Source organism: Sus scrofa, chromosome 3 (assembly GCF_000003025.6).
Source record: "Sus scrofa isolate TJ Tabasco breed Duroc chromosome 3, Sscrofa11.1, whole genome shotgun sequence".
Lineage (NCBI taxonomy): Eukaryota > Metazoa > Chordata > Mammalia > Artiodactyla > Suidae > Sus > Sus scrofa.
Window position 1 is genome coordinate 51579356 of NC_010445.4, and position 20958 is coordinate 51600313.

Consider the following 20958-nt stretch of genomic DNA (forward strand, 5'->3'; position numbering starts at 1 on the left):
CCATACAGCAGCCTCATGCACGGTCAAGTTTTAGAAAACAGGGTGTGACTTCTGAGAGCAAACACACTCTGATGTAAATCTGTCCCTTTCTTTGGTCTCCCAGGATTCCTGGGATGTGTGGTAAAATGCGAAAGGGTTCAGATCTCCTGGACTATGTTGCTGAATGGTTTACAGTATTTTAGTGCATTGTGTGCCACAATGTTCATTTAAATGTCATTAAGCAATTTTCTGTGCTCTGATGGTATGATGGAATGTTGTACCATCAATGTTCACTTTAAGGTTGAGGACAGGAGTCCCTGCTGTGGTGCAGCGGAAACGAATCTGACTAGGAACCATGAGGTCGCAGGTTCAATTCTTGGCCTTGCTCAGTGGGTTAAGGATCTGGCGTTGCCACGAGCTGTGGTGTAGGTCTCAGACACGGGTCAGATCTGGCATTGATGTGGTTGCGGTGTAGGCCAGCAGCTGAAGCTCCAATTGGACCCCTAGTCTGGAACCTCCATATGCTGTGGGTGCAGCCCTAAAAAGCAAAAATAAATAAATAAATAAATAAATAAATAAAGTCGAGGACAAAGGTGATGTGTTTCATCCACCAAAAAACCACAGCAGGGAATTGCCTGTGCTGTTTACCAGGAATATGTGGCCCGATTCATCCCTGATGTCCTAACTCCTGGAGCAAGGAAGCCCATGATCCCGCCTTCACAGGAGGTCGGGGATGTGACACACAAAGATGTCCAAGCTCTGTGGACTCTGAATCCCCGGACGTCTCTAAGCAGAGACACACGAGTACTCCATCCCTACCCAACACTTCTTCCCACCCCAGTTTCTGCCTCTGAACATCAGGCAAATTGACAAACATATTTAGATAACCCTGCAGGTGTTCTAGAACTTTTACATAGGCACGTGGTCGAAACACATTCAAGCTTCTTAAATCAACCACTGCAGCAGAAAAACTCAACCCAGAGCCCTAGCCCCATGGTCTTTGCAGAGACCTTGCCACCAGCTGATCAGACACTTTCAAAGACACCAGTCAAAGAACAGTGAGGAAACTGGGAAGTCATACAAATGATGTGAATAGCGACTGGGAAGACACAGAACATTTCATTACTGGGTCAGGCTGGGTTAATACGGTGCTTCATTTAGGTTCCCTGGGATACGGAAAACCACACTACCTTCTAATGCATGGCTGTCGTTACCAGGGCTTCCACGCCCCCGTGCAGAGGAGCATGGCTTCCTTCACCACAAACCCATCAGCTTTTGTAATAAAATGGTGATTTGGAGTGGAAAACAAAATGGTTCTTTGTCAAAGCATCACTGAAACAAAGGTGCAAGAGAAAACTTCAAGAACTAGAGCTATATTTATAACACCAAAACTCTGACTATATACGGCAGGCCCCAGGAGAGCCTCACATGCACTAAGCTGTAAGTATTTATCAAAATAAAAAACTTTTTTTTTTTTTAAGGGCCACACCTGTGGCATATGGAGGTTCCCAGGCTATGGGTAGAATCACAGCTGTAGCTGCCAGCCTATGCCACAGCCACAGCAATGCCAGATCTGAGCTGCATCTTCGACCCTACACCACAGCTCACGGCAACGCTGGGATCCTTACTGAGCGAGGCTAGGGATGGAACCCACATCCTCATGGATACTAGTCAGGTTCGTTAACTTTGGAGCCACAACGGGAACTCCAAAATATAAACTTTTAAAGGCCCTTCATCACTGAGCATTTCTCACTGGCCCTATACAAGGTGTGACCATAATTTAATAGGCTTATTTTTGGAAGCCATTAAACATCCACACCCAACAAGTGGCCTCCTTCACAGTGACCCTCCAAAGGCTAAAATTGGATCCAAACGCTACTGTTCTTCAGCCACTTGTAGACCTTTTAGAGAACAGCCTTCCTTTGGTGGCGGGGGTGGGGGGGGCCGCTATGCCCAAGGCCTGTGGAAGTTCCCCAGGCCAGGGACCGAACCCGAGCTACAGCATCAACCCAAACCACTGTGGGGACAACACTGGATCCTTAAGCCCCTGTGCCAGAGAACTCCGAGAACGCCCTTCCAAATCAACTAGGGAATGACACACTAATTGTGTCTTTAATAAATAAACATTTTGCTTCACCTGTTTCTTGCTTTATGACCACGCCTCCTTCTTTAAAAAGCTAAACTCAAGTTCCATGATGTCATGCCTTAGTCACTGAATGGTGCTTTCAATGATGCAAAGCTAGGATTTCAGGTTAAATTGATCCCACAAAGTGAAGGTTTTCTACTTCTAACATTGTTCACATGAATACACATAGGCAATTCCAGAATGCTGAGCGCAGGCTGGGCGGTGCAACCTCGCTGCAGTGAGATAGTTGCCCTGACAACACCGAATGGGTCTCAAACTCAGAAAATTCTTGGCGCCTGACCATCAATCCCAACACTGTACTGTCATATTTCACAAGACCCCAGACGTCACTTTTAAGTAGTTTTCCATTGTTCGCACCGGATCATGTTAGTGTGTGTCTGGCTGATGCACACTTTCAGTTCTTTGAAACAAAGAGTAATGAAAATCTACTTTTAACTTTTCTTAAGAGCATGTCAAAAACTCCTACCCTGGAGTTCCCATCGTGGCGCAGTGGTTAACGAATCCAACTAGGAACCATGAGGTTGTGGGTTCGATCCCTGCCCTTGCTCAGTGGGTTAACGATCTGGCGTTGCCGTGAGCTGTGGTGTAGGTTGCAGACGCGGCTTGGATCCCGCGTTGCTGTGGCTCTGTCGGAGCTGTTGCGGTGGCTACAGCTCCGATTCAACCCCTAGCCTGGGAACCTCCATATGCCGTGGGAGCGGCCCAAGAAATAGCAACAATAACAACAACAAAAAAGACAAAAAGACAAAAAAAAAAAAAAAAAAAAAGAACTCCTACCCTTTCACATAACGTATTCAACATTCACATGTCCCTTGAGAAGGTGAATTCCATGAAAGGCCATCGAGGGCTTTCAGCCAAGCTCAGGTACTCACGCCATGATTCCCGACAGGTGGAACATCTCAGCTGTGATGTAGGACAAGTAGCTGTACAGAAAGACGAAGAGCGGCTCGATCACGCGGACATTGTGTGTGAAGCGAGTGGTAAACGCCGCTATGAAGCCCAGGAAGATGCCGATCATCACTCCGCCGATGCCCACGACAAAGAAGTTGGTGATCCCAGCAAACACGTCAATTGTCTCAATGGTTTTCATCTGGCAGAAAGACTTGAACAGGTTGTACAGGACCTGGGGGAGAAACGAGTACACGTCAGGACCCGCTGACTCCCCCATCATCGTCACAGCCACAGGAATCCACCTGCGTCCTGAGGAGGATGTGTTTTCTGTGCCCCCGAGCAGACTACCAGTGGCAGGGATCAGGGCATCACTTTATCTCACATTTGAGCAGTGCAGGAGTTCCCGCGTGGCTCAGAGGGTAAAGGACCTGACATTGTCTCGTGGAGGATGCAGGTTCCATCCCTGGCCTCACTCAGTGGGTTAAGCATCCCGAGTTGCCATCAGCTGCAGTGTAGGTTGCAGCTGCAGCTCAGATACGATATTGCTATGGCTGTGGCATAGGCCGGGAGCTGCCGCTCTGATTTGACCCCTGGCCTGGGGACTTCCTTCCATATGCCACAGGTACAGCAGTAAAACTAAGAGAGGGGAGGGAAACGGGTAGGGGAGGGGAGAGGAGAAAAACAGTGCATTTAAGTAGCTTTAAACACAAAGTTTTGATGGACGTGTGAGTTCAGGAAAATTATTTCTACACATAAGAGAGACTTTGAATGTATATAACTTATTCCCAAAACATTTTCTAGATCCAGCCTCAAAGATTATTTTAAAAGGCTTGGCTGCCCTCCAGCACAACCCGATTGTGTAATCAAGGCTGGGGAAGGAGTATGTCACAGAGGAAGCTTGTCAGTCTTGGCTGTGGATTTAGTGACCTTTAAGGCCCTGTTGGTCATACCATGACCTGTCCATCGGTACAGGTGTCCTGTCCATCAGTACAGGTCTCCTCCAGGGGTGGGGGGGCTTCTTCCTTCTAAGACCCCCTCCTCACCCCACCCACACATGCACCTCTGGTGAAACACAAGACCTGGTGAGGCTTTCTTAAAGCAAAGAGGCAGCAACTCACATATGTGTATATATGTGTATGGGTATACCTGCTGTATCTTCATACATATTTGTGCCTCTAAAATGACAAGACTGCACTTTTGCTTGGTTCCTGAAAAATATACACGATCTTCACCTCAAGTCCTCATAAATGTCAGGCATTCACACCTGAGGGGCAGGACGCTTTCAAACACGTTTCCGAGGACCACCGAGCACCCGACATGGGAAGTGGTGGCTCGCTCCTGGACCACTTCTTTTTTGCAAAAGACCAGCAAGGGAGATGCCAGTCGGGCACGTCTCCTGTTTCTTTTCATTATGAGGTTTGCAGCTGGAACCTCCAGGAAAGCCTTCTGATGGGGCGCTGGGATGAAGGCCTCTCAGAGCACAGCCCGGGATACACCCACCTGGGGGGTGGAGTCTGAGCAACTCGAAACGGAAGCCCTCTGTCCACGGGGAACACAAAGCATTGAGGGCGACACCAGGATCCGGGTCTCCTGACCTTCCATGTCAGTTCAATTTCAACCAGGAGAATGAGTCAGAGACTCTGCTAACCAGAGCGTGCCCTGGCAAAAAGCCATTTCATCTTCTCAACCTCACTTATGGTCCTTTATAGCCTACATGTTACAGATTTCGGGTAACTTTTTCTTCTTTTCTACTGGATCATAAACTCCGTGTAGCTAAGGATCACCCTGTGTTATGGTTTGCTTCTTCCACGTTGCCTAGTAGATGACAATAAAGATCTATTCATTTTGGAAAAACAAAAAACAGTGGATTATAACTTAGAAATCAGTGGGCTTTTTCCTTGCCCTGATTGTTGATGGAACAGTCAAGGCCATGGAGTACTGGACCGCCAAGAAATGATTTGAGTGAGAAAAGAAAAAAGCAGCTTACAAGCCCGGGGACTTAAATATCTTGAAGGATCGTCATTTGCCAGAAAAGAACTGGCGTCAAGTAGCACCACTTCCTACTTTCCCCCAGAGCCGGCTGCACACATCAGATTTCATCAGCATCAACAGGCCACAATTGCTTCCTGAGAGCGGATCAGAGATGTGCTATATTTACCCCTGGCCTCCTAACAGCCGAGGCCAAAAGGTGACAGTCACCTGCTGCCTGGGGAGAGAGACAGACTTCCCAGTGCAAGCCCTGCCCAGACAGTCTGCCTGGGCCACTCTGGCTCTGGGCTCCACCCCCAGACTCCCATCGCCCAGCTACAGCCTGGACCAGCAAGTCTCATCACCCCCTCCTCTAACGCCCCTAAAGACTCGCTTCCTTTAAACATCACCATTGGGAGTTCCCCGGTGGTCTAGTGGCTAGGATTTGGCACTCTCACTGATGTGGCCCGGGTTCAATCCCTGGTCTGGGATCTGAGATCCCACTTCAAGCTGTTTCTTGCTGCAGCCGAAAATAAACAAATAAATACTGTGGTTCCATTCCTCACTCTCAAATTTAAAATCTTTGGCTGCCTGACTTGGGGAAGGCAGCTCAATACACCTGATACTTTTTTTTTTTTTTTAATGCTTTACAACACCCTTCAGTTTAGGAGAGAGTCTCATCATCAAGTCACAAAACACACCATATTTACTCATCCCTGCCCCTGGCTTCCCTTGGCAGAAACCCAGCCCCTAAGCAGAGGGAAACTTTATCTCCCATGGCTCAGCTGTTCCTCTCCAGCTTCCCTGGGCTCCAACAGCCCTTGCTAATCACCTTCCCTCTGCCCTCCTGCAACACAGATGATCGTCCAAACCACTCAGCATTTGGTGGTGTGCCGTCTTGTGTCATTGGTGCTGCCACTTGAATGACAACCTCATTTCCTCGGAAAAATTAGAAATTACTTCTTCAGGCAAAACTCTAATTCAAAAAGATATATGCACCCCAATGTTCACTGAAGCACTATTTACTGTAGCTGAGACATGGAAGCAACCTAAACATCCATCAACAGAGGGATGGCTAAAGATGATGTGCTACATATACACTCAATGGAATATTACTCAGCCATAAAAAGGAATGAAATAATGCCATTTATATCAACATGGAAGAAACTAGAGATTATCATACTAAGTGAAGTAAATGAGAAAGAGAAACACAAATACCATATGATATTGCTTATGTGTGGAATCTAAAATATGATATAAACGAACTTATCTACAGAACAGAAACAGACTCAGAGACATACAGAACAGACTTGTGGTTGCCAAGGGGGTGGGGTGGGAGTGAAGGATGAAGTGAGAGGTTGGGGTTAGTAGATGTGAGGTATTATATACTGAATGAATAAACAACAAGGTCCGACAATATAGCACAGGGAAGCATGTTCAGTATCCTTGATAAACCATCATGGAAAAGAATATTTTTAAAAAGAATACATATATTTATATATTTCATACTATATACAAATATCTATAAATTATATTTTATAAATATATAAATTTTATTTAAAATTATATATTTTGTAAAAATTTTAAGATTATAAAATACAAAATTTATAAAATTATATATTTTGTAATATGTATTTATAAATATATATATAAATAAAACTGAATCACTTTGCTGTGTAGCAGAAATTAACACAACACTATAAATCAACTATACTTCAATAAAAAAAATAAATAAATACACCACTGTCCCATTCCTGTGACATTCCTCAAGCACAGAACCCATGCCACCTTCTCCTCCTGTCTCATCCCCCACCTCACCCGACCCAGCACACTTCTGAGGCCTCTACAAGAAGCCCAGGTACTTACTCGTCCTAAAGAACAACTTTCTATATCCAAATCTTTCCCAAGTCATTTCCCTGGCAACTCAACCCATCACATCTATCAAGGCACTTTCTGTGTTTAATATTCCTTGTTTAGGTTTTGCAAAGAGTCCAGCTGAGTCACAGGCTCTTCCCTTTCAGCACACTAGCAGAAACTCCAATTTGATCATTCTACTGCTTCAGATGCCGGAGCCACATTCTGAGGAAATATCTTAGGTAGAAATGTTGCCTTGACAACCAGAAAGCTTTCCATAACCTCTCACCTGCTGCACACTGAACCTGATACTTACTGATCAGCACAAGATAAAATTCTTTTAGTTACAACTGGCTGTAACCCCATGGTTAGTTCATTCCAGGTAAATCCTTTAAGTTTACCACCAGGGAATCTATATCAAAAGGCTTTGGAAGTTATAATTTATATATAGCATATATATATATGTATTATGCGTACAGCTATAATTACATCTTTAGTTGATCTGTGCAAAGTTGACCTCAACTTGACAACAGTATTTTTAGAAAACTGAAAAATCAGAGGTGCCTGTTTGCTTAATTCTATAATGGGTTAATGTGACAGCTGAGTACTTTCAAATACTTCTACTCATTATTATTATTTTTAAAAGACTTGCATACATTACAATTAGATATTAGCTGTTTTGTCCTTGGATATAAAATGTGCAAGAATGCAGTGAAACCACGTGGTGCAAGGATACAGACAATACAGAGTTCTTTTTCAGAACAGCTCTGTTGCAGAAAAATAGTTTTCAGGTCACGTTTTCTGATACGAAACACAAAGGACAATTACTTTTGCATAGGAAATTTTAAATCTGTTCTGCTACTTGCAAAAGCAAAATTAAGTACCAACTGGTCCCTGGGTACCCTCCAGCTTCCTGAGTTACATTCCATGACACAGGACAAAATACCTGGGCCATTTGTGAACCAGCTCTCCTTAACCAAGCCTAATTAGGGTAGATTGAGGAAATTCTTTAAGTGTTCTTGGAAAATGTGCTACAATATTCAGTGGTTGCATTCATGTGTCGCAGAAATGATGCTGGAAATTAATGTGTGAGCCCAACTCATTTGATTGTCAACTGTTATGGAAATAGCAGGACTTCTCAGATGACTGAGAACCTGAACATCTTTGCCCTCATGCAAGAATTTTGAAGGATTTTCCTAAAATATTTTGTAAAAGGGAAAGCACAAAAGTCCTATTAAAAACCTCACCTTTATTATTATTTTTTGAATCTCATTTCTCCAGTTAATTGCAATATGCCATGGTCCCGGATAATCAAACAAAGAGTTGGACTTCAATTTACAGATTATCAATTTCTCACTGCTGCGAGACATTTTTATGGTAGGTTTTCTCCCCTTCAAATTTTCTAAGCATAATACTGAGTTTACCATGATTTGGGGAGGGAGTTAATTGCACCGACCTACAATTCCGCTCATCCTCCAGACTACATTTTTAACCTGACTTTATCTCTGTTTAATCCCTACCATCCTTTCCACTGTACGCAGCATGGTCTACGTTTTTCCTACCTTTCCCTCTAATCCATGAGTTCCTTAATCCTCTGCTAGAGATAAGAGACTTGTGGTTGCCTGATGGGAGGGGGAGGGAGTGGGAGGGATCCGGAGCTTGGGCTTATCAGACACAACCTAGAATAGATTTACAAGGAGATCCTGCTGAATAGCATTGAGAACTATGTCTAGATACTCATGTTGCAACAGAAGAAAGGGTGGGGGGAAAACTGTAATTGCAATGTATACATGTAAGGATAACCTGACCCCCTTGCTGTACAGTGGGAAAATAAAAAATAAAAAATAAAAAAAAGACTAGATGAATGAATCAGAGAATGTCCTATAAAACATCTCTACTTCTATTCTTTGAGGGCACCCGACAAGAAGGAAAAATTACATATTTTTTTCTTTTTAGGACCGCACCTACCTCACATGGAAGTTTCCAGGCTAGAAGTCGAATCAGAGCTACAGCTGCCGGCCTACACCACAGCCACAGCAATGCACCAGATCTGAGCAGGGTCTGCGACCTACACCACAGCTCATAGCAACACCAGATCCCTAACCCACGGAGCGAGGCCAGGGATTGAACCCGCATGCTCATGGATACTAGCTGGGTTCTTAACCCACTGATCACAATGGGAACTTCCAAAACTATAATTTCTGACACCATTGCTCCAATCATTCCTAACACCTGGCCAATTCAGCCCACAATTCAGCCAGTGCCATGGATGATGCTTTGGTGTGAGGTGGGCAAAGCCCCCGCCCGATATCTGTCGGGGTGGCTTTGAGGGGCGGTGGGTAAATAATCTACTAACAGTGGTCCTTTCATCTGAAAGCATGTCATTCCTTCTGATTTAGAGGCTTTGTCCTTACAGCAAGGGCCGCTAGCTCTAAGAGCAGCTATACCCTTTCTACGTCCTTGCCTCCTTCCTGCTCTGGAAGGGCAGGCCCTCAAGCTGGCCCACTGCCTGTTCTGGGTCAGCTCTCCCTCTCTGCCCATCAGACCACATTTGATGGCTTCGTGCCTCTTGGCAGGAAGCAGAGCATATGTCTCTGGAAGGCCTGGATCTTTGCACACTTTAAACCATGCTCCAGATCGGGATGTGTGTACACGCATAACTGAATCACCTTGCTGTACAGCAGAAATTAATGCAAGCTTGTGAATCAACTATGCTACAAGAACATAAAAAATAAATTTAAAAAAATTAAAAGCCCAGTAGTTTAGCCAGAGAGTTTGCTGAGCTCTGACTCTTGACACAATCAAAGAATGGATGAGGTGAATGAATGAGAAACCTCAGAAAAGGGACAGCAGTGTAAAGACACAGCAGGTCCTTCTGAAACTGACCTGACACTGCCACCCTGCCCTAGAAGGAATGCAGCAGGGTGTTACTATTTAACTATAAAGTTTCCTATACCTTAAATATAGAAATACAGATGCAAGCTTGCCACAATGAAAGTTTCACAGTCTCCTTCAACCAAGGTAAAGATATATATAGCAAACATTAGTCACAATGGAAAACGTGATGCCTCCAGAAATTAGAATGAGTTATAAAACACCTTCATTGTTACGGCAGTTTCCCTGTTGAAATTTAATACTGGTGAGTTAATGACTAATCACTGTTAATGAATAATGGAATAAATGAAGTGGATTTTGTTACTTAAGTAACTTCGCTGTCTTAAAATAGCTCTTAGCTCTTCTAAAAAAAAATGGGATTTCCTTGCCAGTAACCCATTTTTTTTATGTAGTCATATCCACATGGGGTTAATGGACATCCTTATAGATGATATTTTATTCAGTTCAGGGACCTGAACACAGGCCAACAGCCTGTGTTGGTTTCTATGCTGACTTTTATTTTATTTATTATTATTATTTTTTATGGCTGCACCCTTGGCATATGAAGGTTCCCAGGCCAGGGACTGAATCAGAACTGTAGCTGCACCAATACCACAGCTGCTGCGGCAGCAATGCTGGATTCTTTAACTCGCTGCACTGGGCCAGGGATTGAACTCTCCACAGTGACCTGAGCTGCTGCAAGTCAGATTCTTAACCCATTATGGGAACTCCCCTATGTTGACTTTTTAATGAATAAGGAATAACCTTTTAATTACAGGGACTAATGGAGGGGACAATATAAAGTACTTTAGTTAAATACACTTTACTTAATATTTCCCTCAATTTTCTTATCCACGAAATGGTAAGAACACATATATCATAGACTGTGGCAAAAAATCCGAACACAAGGGAGTTCCCATTGTGGCTCAGAAGAAATGAATCTGACTAGGATCCATGAGGATGTAGGTTCAAACCCTGGCCTCGCTCAGTGGGTTAAGAATCCGGCATTACTGTGAGCTGTGGTGTAGGTCACAGATGCAGCTCGGAACCCATGTTGCTGTGGCTGTGGTGTAGGCTGGCCTACAGCTCTATTTGACCCCTAGCCTGGGAACCTCCATATGCTGCAGGTGTGGCCCTAAAAAGACAAAAAAAAAAAAAAAAAAAATCCGAGTACAAGGTAAACATTCACGAAAGGTGGCTATCATTCCCATCACCACCACTATGCAGAATCATGGTTACTGTAAAACAGCATCACCAATGCCCGCTGACTGGTTAACCAATGCAGGGTCACCTGAGCATCCTTGACAGGTGGAAGAGGGCTGCACATTCCTCTGGTGAAGGGAGCAGCTTCTTACCTGAGATCGGGAGGCAGGCAATTCCTGCCAAGGGCAAGCTCACAGCAGCCTCAGATTCTAATTATGTGTCAAGTGGTGAGGATTAAAAATAATTTTCTTTTTCTGAATAAAAATCCACTTATGGAAAAATGGCGAGGACTCAGAATCTGCTGGCTGAGTCGAAATAGGAAGTGAGAGGTATGATGAAAAATCTTCCTCAAACCAGGAAATAAAAAAATACACCATCCCTAGAGGGAGAACAGCAGTATCATAGTACTTGCCTTATTCATGTCAGAGACTGAGAGCATCATTTCTGATCAAAGACCCTCACTGATGAAGCTGCTAGAGAGGTGACCAGGTCACAGTTCCACATGATGCTCCTCTGGCAGCAGCAGAGCTATGCAAGAGGGACCAGCCATGCAGCTGGCATGATCCAGGCAAAATGAAGAGGAGGGCCCATTGTAGAATTATAAATACATGACAAATAAATTTGCTGGGCCTTTGAAGAAATCGAGAAAAGAGCGTTAACCTGGCATTGCCCTTGGCAGTTCAGGGCTGGGGACCATGCACAGGTGCATGCTCTGCTCGCAGGGTCTCCCCCTGGCCTCGGTGGGGGTGGCCCCATCCCTGGAGGTGATGTTGCATGAATGTGTTACTCACCACTGTCACGGCGTCGTTCAGCAGGGACTCCCCAAAGACCAGGATGTAGAGCTGCTCATTGACGTGGATGTTCTCGAAGACGGCGAGCACGGCCACGGGGTCCACTGCGGAGATTAAGCTGCCGAAGAGCAGATTCTCCAGCAAAGTGATGTCGCTCAGGCCAAAGGCTTCAATCTGGCAGATCCCGAACAGAGACACCCCGATGCCGATGGAATTCCAGAGCGTCCCCACCACGGCGTACCAGAAGATGGTGCCAATGTTTTCAAAGAACGGGCGGGTAGGCATGAAATAGCCTGCATCCAGCACGATGGGGGGGAGGAGGTACAGGAAGAACACATCTGTCTTCATGGCCGGGGGGGACTTCTCATCCACCCCAAAAATAATCCCCCCAAGCAGCAGGCCAACCATGATGAGAAGGCAGCTCTCAGGGACTATGGTGGGCAACTTGTGATACAGATGGAAGCCTGGCAAAGGACAAACAGACACAAACCTTGGGTTATGTAGGAATGAGGGAGAAGGCAAACTGATTCTCTCTGACAAAACCAATAGGTCCAGTTTCAAAATCTCCCAGGTCAACATAATTGGCTCTCAACCAGCTTTAAAGATTAGGAAGCAAAAGTCAGAGATTCCCCTTGAAACTATTCACAGAGCAGATTCAGGTACACTTTTGGATTTAAATCAGAAGTAGTGGGAGTCCCTGTTGTGGGCAGGCAGAAACGAATCTCACTAGCATCCATGAGGATGCAGATTCGATCCCGGGCCTTGCTCAGTGGGTTAAGGATCTGGCATAGCTGTGAGCTGTGGTGTAGGTCGAAGACGAGGCTCGGATTCTTGCTGCTGCAGCTGTGGCCGGCAACTGTAGCTCTGACTGGACCTCTAGCCTGGGAACCTCCATATGCGGTAGGTGCAGCCCTAAAAAGACCAAAAAAGAAAGAAGTAGAATGCTACAGAAACACAGCATCTAAAGAGTTGGCTTTCATCTAAATTCCAATAAAGTGTTCTTAAACAAGACAATGCAATTTTATACTTGAAGCAAGATCTTGAGTCCCAGCACATTTTCAGATGTCACATCTCGTTTCATACTCATAAAAACCCTAAGGAGGGAGTTCCCCCGTGGCTCAGCAGGTTAAGGATCAGGCATTGTCATGCAGCGACCCAGGCCACTGCTGTGGCTCAGGTTTGATCCCCAGCCCAGGAACTTCCATATGCCACCACTACAGGAGTGGCCAAAAACAAAATAAAAGATAAATAAAATAAATAAAAAAAATCAAAACTCTCAGGAGTAAGCAAGACAGTAATTTTCACCTCTTTTTTTTTTTTTTTTTTTTTTTGTCTTTTGTCTTTTGAGGGCTGCACCCACAGTATATGGAGGTTCCCAGGCTAGGGGTCTAATTGGAGGTACAGCTGCCGGCCTACACCACAGCCAGAGCAACTCGGGATCCTAGACATATCTGTGACCTACACCACAGCTCACAGCAACACCAGATCCTTAACCCACTGAGTAAGGCCAGGGGTTGAACCTGCGTCCTCCTGGATGCTAGTCAGATGCGTTTCTGCTGAGCCATGACGGGAACACCCAGAGATAATTCTTAAATGCATGGGTGTGAGTGTGTTCCAAGGGAAGTTTATTTACGGGCTCTGAAACTAGAATACAATTTTATATGTCACCAAATATCAATCTTGTTGTGATTTTATTTCACCATTTAAAAGTGTCAAAGCCATTCTTGCCCCACAGACCACATACAACCATGCTAGGGGTCCTCTTGGACCCCAGGCAATGGTTTACCTACCCAGGTTTAGTTTGTACTTTGTATTTCCTGCTAATTTCTATTTAGACTGCTTAAGGCACTATACTTGTGTCATTCACTTTTTTTTTTTTTTTTTTTTTTTTTCAGGGCCACATCTGCGGCATACGGAAGTTCTAAGGCTAGGAGTCAAATCAGAGCTGCAGCTGCTGGCCTAGGCCACAGCCACAGCAACACCAAATCTGAGCTGCATCTGTGATCTACACCACAGCTCTCGGCAACACTGGATTCTTAACTCACTGCACCACAACGACAATAGGCAACAGTGGATCCAGCCACATCTGTGACCTATGCTGTAGCTTGCAGCAAGGCTGCATCCTTACCACTGAGCAAGGCCAGGGATCGAACCTGAGTCCTCACAGAGTTGAGTCCTTAACTCGCTGAGCCACAACGGGAACTCTGTGTCATTCACTTTTTATTACCAGCACATAAATTGCTGTAAGGATGGATGCTTTAAAGTTTATTTTATTTTACTTGCAACAGAGATTCATTTGGTGGGGAAGGGAACAAGATTAAGCTCTCATATAAAATACAAAGACTTTCCTCTCTTGGAGTGAATCTATCTTTTTAAAAATTTTTTAATTTTTATTGAAATATAGCTGATTTACAATGTTGTATTAGTTGCTGGTGTATAGCAAAATAATGAAAAGTATTCTTTTTCATATTCTTTTCCATTATGGTTTATTACAAGATATTGAATAGAGTCTTCTGTGCTAGACAGTGGGACCTTGTTGGTTATCTATTTTATTTTATTTATTTATTTATTTTTTTGGTCTTTTTTTTAGGACCGCACCCACGGCATATGGAGGTTCCCAGGCTAGGGGTCTAATCAGAGCTACAGCTGCTGGCCTACACCTCAGCCACAGCAACACCAGATCTGAGCCTTATCTGTGAACTACACCACAGCCCCAGTAATGCCAGATCCTTAACCCACTAGGTGAGTCCAGGGTTCAAACCTGCATCCTCATGGATGCTAGTCAGATTCATTTCTGCTGAGCCATGTCCAGAACTCCCAGTTATCTATTTCAGATACAGTAGTGTGTATCTTCTAATATCAAACTCCTAATTTATTTCCCCCCCCACCACCACCTGTCCCCTTTGGTAACCATAAGTATCTTTTCTATGTCTGTGAGTCTTTTGCTGTTTTCTAAGTGAAGGGAATCTAACTTAATTTCTCTCTGCATATAGATGTGGAAATGAACTGAGTTTAAAAGGTCTAGGTATAACAGACTGCAATGCAAATAATTCACTGCATTTTCTCATTATACATGAAATAGGCCATTAGATAAATACTGGAAAGAGAGCAAAGGGAGCAGGAACACAGGAAGCTTCCAGAGAGCAGGAGCTACAAAAGGGCAACAATGTAAAAATTTGAATCCCAGTAACCCACCCCCACTCCTACCACCACCAACAAAAACCACACAAAATGTTTCCAGAAATAATACAGTTCTAATTCACCATTAGCACAACCACAAGGGAAAGTGAAAATCTGCAGAGGTGAGAAGAGAGACATGCCTTCAGGCAGAAAAACTCACTGGTGGTGAAGATAAATACACGTGTTCTAACTCACGCTCCATATTCTAAAAGAGCGTAAAAAATAATGATATTGTTAGGTCCAGAAATATTTGCTAAGCCCTTGTTAAGTAGGGGACAAGAACCCTTGGGAACAAGGTCAATGAGGGCAACCACTGTGGCTGCCAGACCCAGAACTAGCTTTCCTGGCTGGTCCTTCTCAAAGCAACTCTGGGCAACACTGGATATAAAGTAAAGAATATTCTAATCCAAGTCATGCCTCTTTGGCTGGAGAAAAAAAGGTAAATATGGAATACATTAAACTGGTTTTTAAGAAAAATACCTTCATTCAAGTCTAAAAAAAGCTGACTGTATGTATATCAATTCACATAGCAAGCAAATATTTGTTTTTAAAAATAGTGGTTAAGGATCTGGCGTTGCCGTGAGCTGTGGTATAGGTTGCAGATGAGGCTCGGATCCCGAGTTGCTGTGGCTGTGGTGTAGGCCGGCAGCTGTAGCTCCAATTAGACCCCTAGCCTGGGAACCTCCATATACTGCGGGTGTGGCTCTAAAATGCAAAATAAATAAATACATTAATTAATTAATTAAAAATACAGTAAAAAAAATTGTATTGGGGAAATAACAATTAAAAATAAAATTAAAATAAAAAAATAAAATAAAATAGAGTTAAAAAAAAACAAGGTCCTACTTATGGCACATGGAAGTATATCCAATCTCCTGAGATAGACTGTGATAGAAAAGAATATAAAGAAATCAACTATACAACTATATTGTACAACTTACAGCCCACGACTATATTGTAAATCAACTATACCTTAATCAAAAAATTTTGTAAAGTCTTCCAGTAACACAGGAAAGATGATGGCTGTGTTCATGAACCCACGTGGTAAGTACGCGAGGAGGTGGGATGCTGGATATATTTTGAGAGTTGTTCCAAGAGAATGTGTTGTGGGCCTGGATGAGGGATGTGAGTGTGAAACTGAGATACTATATATATATATATATATATATATATATATATATAAATAAAACTATATAACTAATATATATATATATAAAACTATATAACTAATATATATATATATATATAAAACTATATAACTAATATATATATATATATACACACACACACACACACATAGCTATTTTCTTCTTCAGCCCCAGCTCCTGGACAGAGCTCTTAAAAACCTTAGTAACTTGCTAAGGGTGCTAAGATCATCTTTTGTTCTACCCTCTGGTCTTTGACTGTAGTTTCTGACACAGAGCTCTTACATTCCTTGGAATTTCCTGGGTCACAGGAGCATCTTTTGTTCTAATGAGCCAGCTCTTGGTGGGCTGCTGGATAGATTCAGTATGGAGGCTGATCACAGAGAGACAAACTTTGAGTAGAAGTCCGGAACTTTCAGCTCTGCCCTTCCTCCACCCCGGGCAGTCAGGAGAAACCGGAGATAGTGTTACTAATTGATCGTACCAGTATGCTGAAGCCTCAGTAAAAATCCCTGAACCATGGGTTCCTAAGGGCTCCTGGGCTGATGAACAAATCAACTCACTGGGAGGGTGGTACATGCCAGCTCCACAGGGACAGAAGCTCCTGCACTCAAGACCCTCCCAGACCTTGTTCGATGTCTCTCTCTCCAGCTGTTCATCTGTATGCTTCATTATATAGTAAACCAGCAAATATAAGCAAGTATTTCCCTGAGTTCTGTGAGCTGTTCTAGCAAATCATCAAACCCAAGGAAGGCACCACGAGAGCTGCAATTTATAATAAACGCCAGTAAGAAGTGCAGGTGACAACCTGAGAATTAAGAAAGAAAAGCAGAAAGGGTAAAAATAAATGTGCAAATTCAATACATTTTCTTCCTCCCCCTGAATTTTCTAAATTAAGCTTGGCCACTGAAGCCAAAATTATAGTACTCTTTGATGTGGTTCACGATGTATATGGAGAAAATATATATTATAAGGTGGGGGAGATTTTAAAAACATAAAAGGAGGAAAGGTTTCTATACTTCTCTCACACCGGTAAATGACTACACAAGAAAACAGCTATTACTCATGTGTGTCTGTGTGTCTATATATATATAAAATCATATATATATATATATATATATATATATATATATATGATGTAATGCCTGAAGGAACAACTAAAACAGCCGTACAAAGAGTTACCCTCAAAAACACTATTGATACATGAAAATGGAGTTCTAAAAATAACCCACAGGAAGACAGGAAAAGAAAACAGAGAAGTGTAAAACAGAGAACAAAGACAAAACAAAAAATGAAGATTTAAATCTAAACACATCAAACACATCAATAGTTATGAAAAATGTAAATTGTCTAAATGCATCAATTAAAAGACAGTTCCTAGTAGAATCAATTAAAAAGCATGACCCAACTACACATTATCTAAAAAAATTCACTTCATATATAAGGATACAGGAAGGTTGAAAATTAAAGAATGGAAAAAGTCACATCATTAAAATATCACAGACAGAGAACAGACTTGTTCTTGCCAAGGGGGCAGGGGGAGAGAGTGGGGTGGATTGGGAGTTTGGAAGATGCAAACTATGATATTTGGAATAGATGGGCAATGAGGTCCTACTGCACAGCACAGGGAACTATATCCAGTCTCTTGAGATAGAATATGAGGGAAAATAGTATAAAGAAAGGAATGTGTATATGTATATATATATATATATACATATACACACACATATGTGTGACTTGGGTCACTAAGCTGTACAGCAGAAACTGGCACAACACTGTAAATCAACTATACTTTAATAAATAAATAAATAAATTTTTAAAAACTAATCAAGTGGAATTGGCTATATGAATATCCAATACTATAAAACATAAGCTTCAGAGCAAAAAAAAATTATGAAAGACAGGGGAAGACATCACCTAACCTAAAAGGGTTAATCTGCTGAGAAAATACAGCAAGCCAAAATATGTATGCCCCAAACAACAGAACTATAAAATATACAAAACAAAACCTGATGGAACTGAAAAGAGAAATAAGCAAATATGTAACTATAGATGAAAACGTCAATATCCCCTCTCTCAATAAGTGGTAAAATAATAGATCATCAACCCACAGGATCTAACTCTATAGAAAATCCCAACCAGTAACAGCAAAATATATGCTCTTTGTAAGAATACACAGAAACACATACCAAGATAGAATATATCCTGAGCCTTGACAACAAACCTCAGCAAACTCAAACGAACTGGAATCATACAGGGTATATTCTCTGATCACAAGGAAGTCAAACTGGAAATCAATAACACAGATAAAACAGGAAAATCTTGGAATTCCCGTCCTGGCTCAGGGGAAATGTATCTGACCAGCATCCATGAGGACACAGGTTTGATCCCTGGCCTCTGTCAGTAGGTTAAGGATCCTGAGTTGCCATGAGCTCTAGTGTAAGTCTCAGACGTGACTTGGATCTGGCATTTCTGTGACTGTGGTGTAGGCTGGCAGCTGCAGCTGGGATTTGACCCCTAGCCTGAGAACCTCCATATGCTGGAGGTGTGGCCATAGAAAGACCAAAAAAAAAAAAAAAAAAAAAAACTCTAAACTTGAAGACCCAACAACACACTTCGAAATAAGCTATGGGTCTTCACATCCACTAGGGTGGCTGTAATTAAAAAAAAAAAAAAAAAAAGATAATAATAAATGTTTTTTAGATGCAGAGAAATCAGAACCCTCACATGCTGGTTAGAAATGCAAATTGTGCAGCCATTCTGGGAATCAGTCTGGCAGGTCCACAAAAAGCTTAACAAAGACTTATCATTTGATCAAGAAATTTCACCCTGGTATATAGCACAAAGATATGAAAACCTTGCCACAGAACAGCTTGTATACAAATGTCCATGGCAGCATTATTCATAATAGCCAAGAGGTGAAAACAACCCAAATGCCCATCAGCTGATAAATGGATAAACAAAATGTGGTTAAAAAAAAAAAAAATCATACAATGAAATACTACTTGGCCATAAAAAAGGATGGCCTATTACCACATTTCTTACATGGATGAACCCTGAAAATGTGCTAAATGAAAGAAAGCAGTCACAAAAAACCAATTCTGTATGATTCCATTAATAGGAAATGTCCAAAAATAAGCAAATCTATAAAGACAGAAGGTAGACCAGGGATTTCCTTGGGGTGCAGCAGGATGAGGAAATTGCATAGCCATAGCTGAAACATACGTGATTTCTTTTGGGAGTGCTGAAAATGTTCTAAATTTGGTTGTAGTGATGGTTGCACAACTGTGAAGATACTGAAGATCATCAAATTGTATATTTTAAATGGGTGAAATACAGCCTATGTAAATTACATCTCAATAATACTATTCAAACAAAAAAGTTCACAGGTCGAAAAGGGAGTCTTAAGGGAAACCACAAACTTGGACTGAATGAATATGAAAATACAACATATCAAAAGGTGGGACACAGCTGAGATAGTGCTGAGAGCATTCTAATGAATGCTTCAATAAAAGCATTCATTAGGCAAGAAGAAAAGATCAATGATCTAACCTTCCACTTCAAGAAGCCAGAAAAAGAAGAGCAAAAAACCCAAAGTAAACAGGCAGAAGGAAACTGTCAAGACAGAGCAGAAATCAGAGAAACTGAAAACAGAAAAATAAAAAAAAAAATCAATGACATAAAAATCTGGATCTTCTTAAAGATAGATAAAATCAACAAACATCTAGCAAGAATGTCAAGAAAACAGAAGACAAAAATTATAAATATTGGGAATTTAAAAGGGGAACCAACAGATTCTGCCAACATCAAAAGGATGGTGAGGGAAGAGGATGGACAGCCCCACACACAAATGGCACCTTAGATGAAACGGCCCCATTCCTTGAAAAACAAAAATGACCATGACTTACCCAAAACGGAGATAATTTGAATAGCCCCAGAAAATACATTGAATCTGTAACTTAAAAATCATCAAAAAAGAAGTCTATAGACCAGAAGTTTTCACCAGTGAATTCCTCAAAACATCAAATCTCTACACTCTCTCCCAAAAAACAGAAGAGGAGGAAACATTTCCCAATTCATCTTATGAAGCTGGTATTATGCTGAAATTAAAACCAAAGACAGGACAGGAGTTCCCTGGTGGCCTAGTGATTAAGGATCTGGCTTTGTCACTCCTGTGGCTTGGGTCACTGCTATGGCACAGGTTTGATCCCTGGCCTGGGAACTTGCACATGCTGTGGGTGTGACCAAAAATTTAAAAAAGAAAAAATGAATAAAAGAACAAAGACAGGGCAAAAGAGAAAAGCAGAGATCAGGATCCTTTATGAGTATTGTTACACCGTGATCTGTATTAAGAAATACATTTTTTTTTTTTTTTTTTTTTTGGTCCTTTTACCTTTTCTAGGGCCTCTCCTATGGTATATGAAGGTTCCCAGGCTAGGGGTCCAAACTGAGCTGTAGCCGCCAGCCTACACCAGAGACACAGCAACGCAGCATCAGAGCTGCATCTGTGACCTACACTACAGCTCACGGCAATGCTGGACCCTTAACCCACTGAGCAAGGCCAGGGATCGAACCCTCAACCACATGGTTCCTAGTCAGATTCCTTAACCACTGAGCCACGATGGGAACTCCAGAATACATTTTTGGTCTTTGACACTCAGTTCTAGACAGAGAGCACTGGAAGCCCCAGGCATCGCCTAAGTGTCCTTTGTTATGTAAATAAGGTCACTAAGGTCCCTAAGGTCCTGTAATCTTATCTGCCCAGTGGAGGAGGGGCTCCTTAAGGAAATTAAGTTCGATCTGAGAAATGAAGAGGAAGAGAAACGGTTGAAGCCAAGACCAGTGGAGGGTGTTCCTCGCAGAGGGAACAGCACAGGCAAACCTCACTGGTGTGGACCCAAGTGTGGTCCATGGGAGGCGGGGATGA

At 42.5% G+C, this 20958-nt stretch overlaps 1 protein-coding gene across 1 annotated transcript in view; it reads right to left on the reverse strand.

Moving 5' to 3' along the window:
• SLC9A2 (solute carrier family 9 member A2) overlaps positions 1–20958 on the reverse strand; it is an 87206-nt gene that overhangs the window by 43558 nt on the left and 22690 nt on the right. Inside the window, 2 exon segments of the mRNA NM_001100189.1 lie at positions 2998–3248; positions 11707–12170. Coding sequence (NP_001093659.1) covers positions 2998–3248; positions 11707–12170 — 715 coding nt within the window.